This window comes from Cherax quadricarinatus, chromosome 44, assembly GCF_038502225.1.
Source record: "Cherax quadricarinatus isolate ZL_2023a chromosome 44, ASM3850222v1, whole genome shotgun sequence".
Classification (NCBI taxonomy): Eukaryota; Metazoa; Arthropoda; class Malacostraca; order Decapoda; family Parastacidae; genus Cherax; species Cherax quadricarinatus.
In genome coordinates, this window is record NC_091335.1 from 9,023,072 (window position 1) to 9,038,401 (window position 15,330).

The following is a 15,330-nucleotide window of genomic DNA, read 5'->3' on the forward strand; positions in this document are numbered from 1 at the left end:
TGATTGGAGAAAGAGACTACATTGTAGGTACAATTCAGTCCGGAGAACATAAAGTAGTCATTGGAGTGATGTATAACCCACCACAGAACTGCAGGAGGCCAAGAGAGGAGTACGAAGAAAACAACAGGGTGATGGTGGACACACTGGCTGAGGTGGCAAGAAGAGCTCACTCGAGCAGAGCAAAGTTACTGGTAATGGGCGATTTCAACCACAGGGAGATCGACTGGGAAAACCTGGAGCCACATGGGGGTCCCGAAACATGGAGAGCAAAGATGATGGATGTGGTACTTGAAAACCTCATGCATCAACATGTCAGGGACACAACCAGAGAGAGAGGGGAGGATGAGCCAGCAAGACTGGATCTTGTGTTCACCCTGAGCAGTTCAGACATCGAGGACATCACTTACGAGAGGCCCCTTGGAGCTAGCGATCATGTGGTTCTGAGTTTTGACTATATAGTAGAGTTACAAGTGGAGAAGGTAACAGGAACTGAAGGGGACAGGCCAAACTATAAAAGGGGGGACTACACAGGTATGAGAAACTTCCTGCAGGAGGTTCAGTGGGACAGAGAAATGGTAGGAAAATCAGTAAACGAGATGATGGAATATGTGGCAACAAAGTGCAAGGAGGCAGAGGAAAGTTTTGTTCCCAAGGGAAACAGAAATAATAGGAAGACCAAGACGAGTCCTTGGTTTACCCGAAGGTGTAGGGAGGCAAAAGCTAAGTGCAACAGAGAATGGAAAAGGTACAGGAGGCATAGGACCCAGGAAAACAAGGAGATTAGTAGAAGAGCCAGAAACGAGTATGCGCAGATAAGGAGGGAGGCCCAGAGACAGTATGAAAACGACATAGCATCGAAAGTCAAATCTGACCCGAAACTGCTGTATAGCCACATTAGGAAGAAGACAACAGTCACGGACCAGGTGATAAGGCTGAGGAAAGAAGGTGGGGAACTCACAAGAAACGATCAAGAGGTATGTGAGGAGCTCAACACGAGATTTAAGGAAGTATTTACAGTAGAGACAGGAAGGACTCTGGGGGGACAGACCAGATGGGGACACCAACAAGGAATACACCAACAAGTGTTGGACGACATACATACAGATGAGGAGGAGGTGAAGAAACTGCTAAGGGACATCGATACCTCAAAGGCAATGGGACCGGACAACATCTCTCCATGGGTCCTTAGAGAGGGAGCAGATATGTTGTGCATACCACTTACCACAATCTTCAACACATCCCTGGAAACTGGGCAACTACCTGAGGTATGGAAGACAGCAAATGTAGTTCCCATTTTCAAAAAAGGAGACAGAAAAGAGGCACTAAACTATAGACCTGTGTCATTGACGTGTATAGTATGCAAAATTATGGAGAAGATTATCAGGAGGAGAGTGGTGGAGCACCTGGAACGGAACAGGAGTATAAATGCCAACCAGCACGGATTCACGGAAGGCAAATCCTGTGTCACAAACCTTCTGGAGTTTTATGATAAAATAACAGAAGTAAGACAAGAGAGAGAGGGGTGGGTTGATTGCATCTTCTTGGACTGCAAGAAGGCCTTTGACACAGTTCCTCACAAGAGATTAGTGCAGAAGCTAGAGCATCAGGCGCATATAACAGGAAGGGCACTGCAATGGATCAGAGAATACCTGACAGGGAGGCAACAACGAGTCATGGTACGTAATGATGTATCACAGTGGGCACCTGTGACGAGCGGGGTCCCACAGGGGTCGGTCCTAGGACCAGTGCTATTTTTGGTATATGTGAACGACATGACGGAAGGGTTAGACTCAGAAGTGTCCCTGTTTGCAGATGATGTGAAGTTAATGAGGAGAATTAAATCTGATGAGGACCAGGCAGGACTTCAAAGAGACCTGGACAGACTGGACACCTGGTCCAGCAAATGGCTTCTCGAATTTAATCCTGCCAAATGCAAAGTCATGAAGATAGGGGAAGGGCACAGAAGACCACAGACAGAGTATAGGCTAGGTGGCCAAAGACTGCAAACCTCACTCAAGGAGAAAGATCTTGGGGTGAGTATAACACCGAGCATGTCTCCGGAAGCACACATCAATCAGATAACTGCTGCAGCATATGGGCGCCTGGCAAACCTGAGAACAGCATTCCGACACCTTAGTAAGGAATCATTCAAGACACTGTACACCGTGTATGTCAGGCCCATACTGGAGTATGCAGCACCTGTTTGGAACCCGCACTTGATAAAGCACGTCAAGAAACTAGAGAAAGTACAAAGGTTTGCAACAAGGTTAGTTCCAGAGCTAAGGGGAATGTCCTATGAAGAAAGATTAAGGGAAATCGGCCTGACGACACTGGAGGACAGGAGGGTCAGGGGAGACATGATAACGACATATAAAATACTGCGTGGAATAGACAAGGTGGACAAGGACAGGATGTTCCAGGGAGGGGACACAGAAACAAGAGGCCACAATTGGAAGTTGAAGACACAAATGAGTCAGAGAGATAGTAGGAAGTATTTCTTCAGTCATAGAGTTGTAAGGCAGTGGAATAGCCTAGAAAATGACGTAGTGGAGGCAGGAACCATACACAGTTTTAAGACGAGGTTTGATAAAGCTCATGGAGCGGGGAGAGAGAGGGTCTAGTAGCAACCGGTGAAGAGGCGGGGCCAGGAGCTAGGACTCGACCCCTGCAACCACAAATAGGTGAGTAAATAGGTGAGTACACACTCACACACTCACACACACACATATATATATATATATATATATATATATATATATATATATATATATATATATATATATATATATATATATATATATATATATATAAGCTACTATTTAATTCTCTTTTTTTTAATATTAGAAGCTGTTGTTTGGGATTTTTAACCCTCGGGGTTAAAGCTAAGATAAACCCATAAAGCCATATCATCAGACTGGCTTTATTTTCACCTGGATACTTCATTCCTCTTCCCCTACCTCCCCAGTGGATGCGACCTACAGCACTGGACAACCACCAAGGTACCTACTTGCTGCTGGACAACCACCAAGGTACCTACTTGCTGCTGGACAACCACCAAGGTACCTACTTGCTGCTGGACAACCACCAAGGTACCTACTTGCTGCCAGGGTAAACGGCAGCAGCAACAGGTGTTGAGAAACATGTGTAAAATTATAAATTTGACACAAGTGCAACACTTGGGGATCTATATTGAGAAAACGTTTTGCCACGCTTTGGCTTCATCAGTCCAGTACAAAGAACAGTGAAGATCAGAGGGAGATTGAGGTAATCAGTCCCTTAGCCTTGAAGAGACTGATGGACTGATTACATCGACTCATGGCTGAGGGACTGATTACCTCAAACTCCTTCTTCAGTGTGTAAATAACCGCTGAAAATAATCTAAAATTTAAAACACGCTTTACATTTTTTATATATAAAATCAGGTCTTACAGATTTGTACAGTAACTTACAACACATCTATTTTTGAACACCATAGTTATATATCGTATGAATTTATAGCCCTCTGGTCAACCCCTGGAAGCTAATGATTTTTTGTAGCTGGAGAGGGGAGGATTTACGACTAAAAAAATAGATATTTTTAGACGGGAAATCCTGTCTGCCCACCACATTACAACTCTAGAGTTGCAAAGATAAAATAAACACACTGATGAGTGAAATGTATTATCCTGAACTGCAACTAAAACGAAAGTGTAACGTAACTTACATTCTCTCTGCTTCAATCTTTCTTCTTCTTCTTCTTCCTCTCTTGGTCCCGTCCCTGCCCTCATTTCGTATATATACTGAATCCCTTACCTTCGTGTGTGACTAGTTAATGGTCTAAGTCGGACCGAAACGTCGTTATTTACGTAAAACATCCCTTTCAGAGCCACTATCAGAGAATGAGACACAATGCCGAGGTTGGAACAGTTCACTAACATCCAACACTTAAGAGGGAAAACTTATTTGTCTTCCTCTTCGCCCTACACATCCGTGACGATCAATTTCTTGACTTGGATATTCACACTCTTCACAGATCTATTTTTCTTCGCCTTGGCTATCCTCCCGATTTCATCAACTCTGTCTACTTCTGTGCTAAGCGGATATTATTCTCTCCTAACCCCACTTCTCCAAAAAATTCCTGTCTTATAACGCCATCCTACAAAATCTAAACACGACCTTTGGTCCTCTAGATATCAGACTCGCATTTCTCCACGCTAATACACTTCATGGTAATCTAGTTCACACATCTGTCACTAATACATCCGGTGTCTAGTTAATTTCCTGCTCCTCCTGCTATAAGAGCCTAAGGTGGCTGTTCTCTATCCCACAGAATTTAAGAACACAAAAGTGTTCGCATTGCTGACACTAACAATGTTCCCTTTTGTCATGTTGGTCCTCTACGAAACTATGTTGTACCCTTCTGGCCTTCACAGACAGCGTCTCGTTGAAACATCTCTTATACAGAAACGTTTCACCTACACAGCAGGCGTCTTTAGTCGAGTACAGAGCAGGCAGCAGAACCAGTAGAGATGTATAAAAGATGTAATAAATTCAACACTCTTGAAGGCGTAGTTTTCAGGTAGTCAGTCCCTCGTCCTGGAGAAGAGTTTTACTTCTATAGTCTGAAACAACTGAAGCTGACGCTAAGTTAGGTTAAGTAAGATTAGTCAGGAAACAGGATAAGTGTTTCCTGACGCGGGTCTTAGTCATATGATGGCCCCACAGCTGGAGCTTTGGATCATCTGACCGAAGCCTTCCACTAGCTTACCCGGTCACCCCATTAAACAAATAGGGTTATAATTACAACCATTAGACTCTCAATAGTATGGAGACTTAGTGTCATAGGCGAGGAATAGATAATCTTGAGGACAGACGAAGCCCATTAGTAAACACAAGAATAAAACTGAAGATAAATGGTTCAGAGAACCGGTAAGTTGATAAATTAGAAACACGAGCAACATTTGGGTATCTTTATTGTGGAAACGTTACGCCACACAGTGGCTTCATCAGTCCTAGGCAAAGAAGAATGGTGAAGATCAGAAGGAGTTTGAGGTAATCAGTCCCTCAGCCTGGAGTCGATGTAATCAGTCCATCAATCTTGAAGAGAATACAGCGAAAAAGTGACTGAGCCACTTTCTTGGATCAAAAAGCACTTGAAGGGTGAAGTAAACTATGTAATTGTGTGTAATAGTGGAGGATCCATCCTTCACCTTTAATAATGATGGAGGATCCATCCTTCACCTTTAATAATGATGGAGGATCCATCCTTCACCTTTAATAGTGATGGAGGATCCATCCTTCACCTTTAATAATGATGGAGGATCCATCCTTCACCTTTAATAATGATGGAGGATCCATCCTCCACCTTTAATAATGATGGAGGATCCATCCTTCACCTTTAATAGTGATGGAGGATCCATCCTTCACCTTTAATAATGATGGAGGATCCATCCTTCACCTTTAATAATGATGGAGGATCCATCCTTCACCTTTAATAATGATGGAGGATCCATCCTTCACCTTTAATAATGATGGAGGATCCATCCTCCACCTTTAATAATGATGGAGGATCCATCCTTCACCTTTAATAATGGAGGATCCATCCTCCACCTTTAATAATGATGGAGGATCCATCCTTCACCTTTAATAATGGAGGATCCATCCTCCACCTTTAATAATGATGGAGGATCCATCCTCCACCTTTAATAATGATGGAGGATCCATCCTTCACCTTTAATAATGGAGGATCCATCCTCCACCTTTAATAATGATGGAGGATCCATCCTCCACCTTTAATAATGATGGAGGATCCAGCCTTCACCTTTAATAGTGATGGAGGATCCATCCTTCACCTTTAATAATGATGGAGGATCCATCCTTCACCTTTAGTAATGATGGAGGATCCATCCTCCACCTTTAATAATGATGGAGGATCCATCCTTCACCTTTAATAGTGATGGAGGATCCATCCTTCACCTTTAATAATGATGGAGGATCCATCCTTCACCTTTAATAATGATGGAGGATCCATCCTCCACCTTTAATAATGATGGAGGATCCATCCTTCACCTTTAATAGTGATGGAGGATCCATCCTTCACCTTTAATAATGATGGAGGATCCATCCTTCACCTTTAATAATGATGGAGGATCCATCCTTCACCTTTAATAATGATGGAGGATCCATCCTTCACCTTTAATAATGATGGAGGATCCATCCTTCACCTTTAATAATGATGGAGGATCCATCCTTCACCTTTAATAATGATGGAGGATCCATCCTTCACCTTTAATAATGGAGGATCCATCCTCCACCTTTAATAATGATGGAGGATCCATCCTCCACCTTTAATAATGATGGAGGATCCATCCTTCACCTTTAATAATGGAGGATCCATCCTCCACCTTTAATAATGATGGAGGATCCATCCTCCACCTTTAATAATGATGGAGGATCCATCCTTCACCTTTAATAATGGAGGATCCATCCTCCACCTTTAATAATGATGGAGGATCCATCCTCCACCTTTAATAATGATGGAGGATCCATCCTCCACCTTTAATAATGGAGGATCCATCCTCCACCTTTAATAATGATGGAGGATCCATCCTCCACCTTTAATAATGATGGAGGATCCATCCTTCACCTTTAATAATGGAGGATCCATCCTCCACCTTTAATAATGATGGAGGATCCATCCTCCACCTTTAATAATGATGGAGGATCCATCCTTCACCTTTAATAATGGAGGATCCATCCTCCACCTTTAATAATGATGGAGGATCCATCCTCCACCTTTAATAATGATGGAGGATCCATCCTCCACCTTTAATAATGATGGAGGATCCATCCTCCACCTTTAATAATGGAGGATCCATCCTCCACCTTTAATAATGATGGAGGATCCATCCTCCACCTTTAATAATGATGGAGGATCCATCCTTCACCTTTAATAATGGAGGATCCATCCTCCACCTTTAATAATGATGGAGGATCCATCCTCCACCTTTAATAATGATGGAGGATCCATCCTTCACCTTTAATAATGATGGAGGATCCATCCTTCACCTTTAATAATGGAGGATCCATCCTCCACCTTTAATAATGATGGAGGATCCATCCTCCACCTTTAATAATGATGGAGGATCCATCCTCCACCTTTAATAATGATGGAGGATCCATCCTTCACCTTTAATAATGGAGGATCCATCCTCCACCTTTAATAATGATGGAGGATCCATCCTCCACCTTTAATAATGATGGAGGATCCATCCTCCACCTTTAATAATGATGGAGGATCCATCCTCCACCTTTAATAATGATGGAGGATCCATCCTCCACCTTTAATAATGATGGAGGATCCATCCTTCACCTTTAATAATGATGGAGGATCCATCCTCCACCTTTAATAATGATGGAGGATCCATCCTCCACCTTTAATAATGGAGGATCCATCCTCCACCTTTAATAATGATGGAGGATCCATCCTCCACCTTTAATAATGATGGAGGATCCATCCTCCACCTTTAATAATGATGGAGGATCCATCCTCCACCTTTAATAATGATGGAGGATCCATCCTCCACCTTTAATAATGATGGAGGATCCATCCTTCACCTTTAATAATGATGGAGGATCCATCCTCCACCTTTAATAATGATGGAGGATCCATCCTTCACCTTTAATAATGATGGAGGATCCATCCTCCACCTTTAATAATGATGGAGGATCCATCCTTCACCTTTAATAATAATGGAGGATCCATCCTCCACCTTTAATAATGATGGAGGATCCATCCTTCACCTTTAATAATGGAGGATCCATCCTCCACCTTTAATAATGATGGAGGATCCATCCTTCACCTTTAATAATGGAGGATCCATCCTCCACCTTTAATAATGATGGAGGATCCATCCTCCACCTTTAATAATGATGGAGGATCCATCCTTCACCTTTAATAATGGAGGATCCATCCTCCACCTTTAATAATGGAGGATCCATCCTCCACCTTTAATAATGATGGAGGATCCATCCTCCACCTTTAATAATGATGGAGGATCCATCCTTCACCTTTAATAATGATGGAGGATCCATCCTCCACCTTTAATAATGGAGGATCCATCCTTCACCTTTAATAATAATGGAGGATCCATCCTCCACCTTTAATAATGATGGAGGATCCATCCTTCACCTTTAATAATGGAGGATCCATCCTCCACCTTTAATAATGATGGAGGATCCATCCTTCACCTTTAATAATGGAGGATCCATCCTTCACCTTTAATAATGGAGGATCCATCCTCCACCTTTAATAATGGAGGATCCATCCTCCACCTTTAATAATGATGGAGGATCCATCCTTCACCTTTAATAATGGAGGATCCATCCTCCACCTTTAATAATGATGGAGGATCCATCCTTCACCTTTAATAATGGAGGATCCATCCTTCACCTTTAATAATGGAGGATCCATCCTCCAACTTTAATAATGGAGGATCCATCCTCCACCTTTAATAATGATGGAGGATCCATCCTTCACCTTTAATAATGGAGGATCCATCCTCCACCTTTAATAATGATGGAGGATCCATCCTCCACCTTTAATAATGATGGAGGATCCATCCTCCACCTTTAATAATGATGGAGGATCCATCCTTCACCTTTAATAATGGAGGATCCATCCTCCACCTTTAATAATGAAGGATCCATCCTTCACCTTTAATAGTGATAGAGGATCCATCCTCCACCTTTAATAATGGAGGATCCATCCTTCACCTTTAATAATGAAGGATCCATCCTCCACCTTTAATAATGGAGGATCCATCCTCCACCTTTAATAATGAAGGATCCATCCTCCACCTTTAATAATGAAGGATCCATCCTCCACCTTTAATAATGAAGGATCCATCCTCCACCTTTAATAATGAAGGATCCATCCTCCACCTTTAATAATGGAGGATCCATCCTCCACCTTTAATAGTGATAGAGGATCCATCCTCCACCTTTAATAATGGAGGATCCATCCTTCACCTTTAATAATGATGGAGGATCCATCCTCCACCTTTAATAATGGAGACGACTGAAGGAAGTGAACGACCTTTGGAACGACTGAAAGAAATGAACGACCTTGGAGAACGACTGAAGGAGTGAACGATCTTGGGGAACGACCTTGACATTCACAACACAAAACACTAAGAGTAATCCAGTCCACGGTCGGAACTGGACCTACCCATCCTCTTCCTCGGATCGAATCTGATCACCTTTCACTTCCCAGAGAACTGTATGACATCTACGGGTTTAGCATTTCCCCATAAATTTAAGGAAAATACTGCAACATGTATCCGGCAGCAGGAACGGATGTAACACTTGGATAGGAGATACGTCCGGCCACACTACACACACACACACACACACACACACACACACACACACACACATTGCCAGCTATTGCTATCCCATCACCAACAATCTGATTAATCACACATCAATAAGACTAGCACTACGTGCGTCTGATTGGTCTGGTAAGCAGAGAGATTACAGGATGGAGGATCGAGCCTTCAGCACTCATTTCCCTGAGGAGTATCTAACACGAACTCGGGCGCCAGCTGTGATATATATATATATATATATATATATATATATATATATATATATATATATATATATATATATATATATATATATATAATTATTAAGTGATGACTAGGTTTATTACAAGTGCCAAAATTCCCTGGCGTAACATTATTGTAATAATAATAATAATAATTTTATTATTAAGATTAATATTAAAACTCAAGCCTTGAGCGTAAGCGTCACCCACCACCGTGTGACTGGACAAACAACATACTAACTACCCACCTTCAAACACGAACAAACGAAAAAATTGAATCACCTGGCCATCCAATTCGAACCACTAAACAATATACTTCCCCCACCGCCAGAGACGATGAAGGAGGTCACTCACCTTGACCCAGCAGAGTGACAAGGTCACCCGAACACAGCACACTGTATCACCCGCTGATACGCTCTAGAATTAGATTTATTGAAGGGTGTTTAGCTAGGGAGGAGAGAGCGAGTCTCCCTCACAGACAGAACATTATACACTGGCTCCACCAGTTGTTTACATCCTGGCCCATCACGTTGCCACCACAGGATATACTCACCCAGGTGCGTATTTCTCCCAGCGTATATGCGCTGCTGGGAGTTCCCTCGAATCCCCATTTTTAAAGGATTACAGTGTCCTTACCTGGTGGGGAAATGGAGTTAGGTGTAGCCCTCAATAAACTAGTATAGTCAATAGGGTTTAAATCAACCCCCAGAGTTAACCATCCAGTCGTTGCCACACACCGCCACTCAATCTTGCCTTCACTGCCTCATTTACCATACAACTATGTTATTACATTTATCTCCAGTAACCAACCACACCAAACACTTCACCAACTCAATTATAAATACTTTTAAAAATTTTACACAAAGTTATTTAATTTAATGTCCAGTACAATCAACGTGCAATTAAAAAAAACTGCTAATGCATTGATAAAACGTAAGTAACATTTGACGTTTTGAAGTCAGAATCAGTTTTATAATGTGAGATGATCTGATTATAAATATAATTAGAGGGAGACAAGTAAGATGTACGAAGTGTGGAACAAGAGATAAAACAAGAAAGGTAACGAAAACTTAACGATTGTTGGTGTATTATGGCGTTACCACAGTAACTACTAGCACCACCACTACTACCAGCACCACGGTAACTACCACCACTACCAGCACCACGGTAACTACCACCACTACCAGCACCACGGTAACTACCACCACTACCAGCACCACGGTAACTACTAGCACCACCACCACTACCAGCACCACGGTAACTACCACCACTACCAGCACCACCACCACAGTAACTACTAGCACCACAACTACCAGCACCACGGTAACTACCACCACTACCAGCACCACGGTAACTACCACCACTACCAGCACCACCACCACAGTAACTACTAGCACCACCACAACTACCAGCACAACGGTAACTACCACCACTACCGGCACCACGGTAACTACCACCACTACCAGCACCACCACCACAGTAACTACTAGCACCACCACTACCAGCACCACGGTAACTACCACCACTACCAGCACCACGGTAACTACCACCACTACCAGCACCACGGTAACTACCACCACTACCAGCACCACGGTAACTACCACCACTACCAGCACCACGGTAACTACCACCACTACCAGCACCACGGTAACTACCACCACTACCAGCACCACCACCACAGTAACTACCAGCACCACCACCACAGTAACTACTAGCACCACCACCACTACCAGCACCACGGTAACTACCACCACTACCAGCACCACGGTAACTACCACCACTACCAGCACCACGGTAACTACCACCACTACCAGCACCACGGTAACTACCACCACTACCAGTACCACGGTAACTTCCACCACTACCAGCACCACGGTAACTACCACCACTACCAGCACCACCACCACAGTAACTACTAGCACCACCACCACTACCAGCACCACGGTAACTACCACCACTACCGGCACCACGGTAACTACCACCACTACCAGCACCACCACCACAGTAACTACTAGCACCACCACTACCAGCACCACGGTAACTACCACCACTACCAGCACCACGGTAACTACCACCACTACCAGCACCACGGTAACTACCACCACTACCAGCACCACGGTAACTACCACCACTACCAGCACCACGGTAACTACCACCACTACCAGCACCACGGTAACTACCACCACTACCAGCACCACCACCACAGTAACTACTAGCACCACCACCACTACCAGCACCACGGTAACTACCACCACTACCGGCACCACGGTAACTACCACCACTACCAGCACCACCACAGTAACTACTAGCACCACCACTACCAGCACCACGGTAACTACCACCACTACCAGCAACACGGTAACTACCACCACTACCAGCACCACGGTAACTACCACCACTACCATCAACACGGTAACTACCACCACTACCAGCACCACGGTAACTACCACCACTACCAGCACCACGGTAACTACCACCACTACCAGCACCACCACCACAGTAACTACTAGCACCACCACTACTACCAGCACCACCACCACAGTAACTACTAGCACCACCACTACTACCAGCACCACGGTAACTACCACCACTACCAGAACCACGGTAACTACCACCACTACCAGCAACACGGTAACTACCACCACTACCAGCACCAGCACCACCACCACGGTAACTACCACCACTACTAGCACTACCACCACGGTAACTACCACCACTACTAGCACTACTACCACGGTAACTACCACCACTACCAGCACTAGCACCGCCACCACGGTAACTACCACCACTACCAGCACCACCACCACGGTAACTACCACCACTACAAGCACTAGCGCCGCCACCACGGTAACTACCACCACTACCAGCACTAGCACCACCACCACGGTAACTACCACCACTACCAGCACCACCACGGTAACTACCACCACTACCAGCACCACCACCACCGTAACTACCACCACTACCAGCACCACCACCACGGTAGCTACCACCACTACCAGCACCACCACCACCACCACCAGCACCACGGTAACTACCACCACAAGCACCATGGTAACTACTACCAGCACCACGGTAACTACCACCACTACCAGCAACACGGTAACTACCACCACTACCAGCACCACGGTAACTACCACCACTAAAAGCACCACCACTACCAGTACCACCACCACAGTAACTATCAGCACCACCACGGTAATTACAACCACTACCAGCATCACCACCACCACCACGGTAATTACAACCACTACCAGCACTACGGTAACTACCACCACCACAGTAACTATCACCACCACCACCACGGTAACTACCACCGCTACCAGCACCACGGTAACTACCACCACCACAGTAACTACCAGCACCACCACCACAGTAACTATCAGCACCACAACCACCACGGTAACTACCACCACTACCAGCACCACCACCACGGTAACTACCAGCACCACCACCACGGTAACTACCAACACCACGGTAACTACCACCACTACCAGCACCACGGTAACTACCACCACTACCAGCACCACCACCACAGTAACTGTCACCATTACCAACACCACCACCACGGTAACTACCACCACGACCAACACCACCACTACGGTAACTACCACCACTACCAGCACCACGGTAACTACCACCACTACCAGCACCACCACCACAGTAACTATCATTACCAACACCACCACCACGGTAACTGCCACCACTACCAGCACCACGGAAACTACCACCACTACCAGTACCACGGTAACTACCACCACTACCAACACAACCACTACGGTAACTACCACCACCACCACTACGGTAACTACCACCACTACCAGCACCACCACCACGGCAACTACCAGCACTAGCACCACCACCACGGTAGCTAACACCACTACCAGCACAACCACCGTAACTACCACCACTATCAGTACCACCACCACCGTAACTACCACCACTACCAGCACCACCACGGTAACTACCACCACTACCAGCACCACCACCAGCACCACGGTAACTGCCACCACAAGCACCACTCGTAACTACTACCAGCACCACGATAACTACCACCACTACCAGCACCACGGTAACTACCACCACTATCTTCACCACAGTAACTACAACCACTACCAGCACCACGGTAACTACCACCACAACCACAGTAACTATCACCATCAGCACCACGGTAACTACCACCGCTACCAGCACCACGGTAACTACCACCACCACAGTAACTACCAGCACCACCACCACAGTAACTATCAGCACCACCACCACCACGGTAACTACCAACACTACAAGCACCACCACCACGGTAACTACCAGCACCACCACCACGGTAACTACCACCACTACCAGCACCACCACGGTAACTACCACCACTACCAGCACCACCACCACGGTAACTACCAGCACCACCACGGTAACTACCACCACTAAAAGCGCCACCACTACCAGGACCACCACTACAGTAACTATCAGCACTACCACCACCACCGTAACTACAACCACTACCAGCACCACCACGGTAACTACCACCACTAACAGCAGCACCACCACCACAGTAAGTACCAGCATCACCACAACAGCAACTACCACCACCACCACGGTAACTACCAGCACTACCACCACCACAGCAACTACAAGCGCTTGACACCACCAACAGCAACTACAATCGCTTGACACCATCACCACAGTAATTACAAGCGTTTGACACCACAGTGACTACAAGCGCTTGGCCCCACCACCACCACAGTAACTACAAGCGCTTGACACAACCACAGGAACTACAAACCCTTGACACCACCACTATAGTAACTACAAGCCCTTGACACCACTACAGTAACTACGAGGCTTGACATCACAGTAACTACAAGCGCTTGACACCACCACAGTAACTACAAGCCCTTGACACCACCACCACAGTAACTACAAGCGCTTGACACCACCACCACAGTAACTATACGCGCTTGACACCAGCACAGTAACTACAAGCGCTTGACACCAGCACAGTAACTACAAGCGCTTGACACCAGCACAGTAACTAGAAGCGCTTGACACCACCACTACAATAACTACAAGCGCTTGACAGCAAAACCATAGTAACTACAAGCACTTGACACCACCACTACAGTAACTACAAGCGCTTGACACCACCACTATAGTAACTACAAACGCTTGACACCACCACAGGAACTATAAGCCCTTGACACCACCACTACAGTAATTACAAGACCTTGACACCACCACTAGAGTAACTACAAGCCCTTGACACCACTACAGTAACTACAAGGCTTGACATCACAGTAACTACAAGCGCTTGACACCACCACAGTAACTACAAGCGCTTGACACCACCACCACAGTAACTACAAGCGCTTGACACCATCACCACAGTAACTACGCGCGCTTGACACCAGCACAATAACTACAAGCGCTTGACACCAGCACAGTAACTACAAGCGCTTGACACCAGCACAGTAACTACAAGCGCTTGACACCAGCACAGCAACTACAAGCGCTTGACACCACCACTACAATAACTACAAGCGCTTGACAGCAAAACCATAGCAACTACAAGCACTTGACACCACCACTACAGTAACTACAAGCGCTTGACACCACCACTATAGTAACTACAAACGCTTGACACCACCACAGGAACTATAAGCCCTTGACACTACCACTACAATAACTACAAGCCCTTGACACCACCACCACCACAGGAACTACAAGCCCTTGATACCAGCACTGCA

At 45.4% G+C, this 15,330-nt stretch overlaps 2 protein-coding genes across 5 annotated transcripts in view; one reads left to right on the forward strand and one right to left on the reverse strand.

The window, feature by feature from the left end:
* Nucleotides 1–10,417, reverse strand: part of LOC128697549 (fibronectin type-III domain-containing protein 3a) — a 662,917-nt gene extending 652,500 nt beyond the window's left edge. For 2 of the 3 annotated variants that reach the window (XR_011393145.1, XM_070094072.1), the window contains exon 1: nucleotides 9,944–10,417. The gene's annotated coding sequence lies outside the window, so the exon portion shown is untranslated. The remainder of the gene's footprint in view (nucleotides 1–9,943) is intronic. The other variant, XM_070094074.1, reaches the window with a different exon arrangement.
* The window catches only part of LOC128697559 (tyrosine aminotransferase), a 260,897-nt gene that overhangs the window by 26,459 nt on the left and 219,108 nt on the right, over nucleotides 1–15,330 (forward strand). For both annotated transcript variants that reach the window (XM_070094076.1, XM_070094075.1), the window contains exon 2: nucleotides 2,966–3,089. In XM_070094076.1, the coding sequence (XP_069950177.1) occupies nucleotides 2,969–3,089 (121 nt within the window). In that variant the 5' untranslated portion in view covers nucleotides 2,966–2,968. The remainder of the gene's footprint in view (nucleotides 1–2,965; nucleotides 3,090–15,330) is intronic.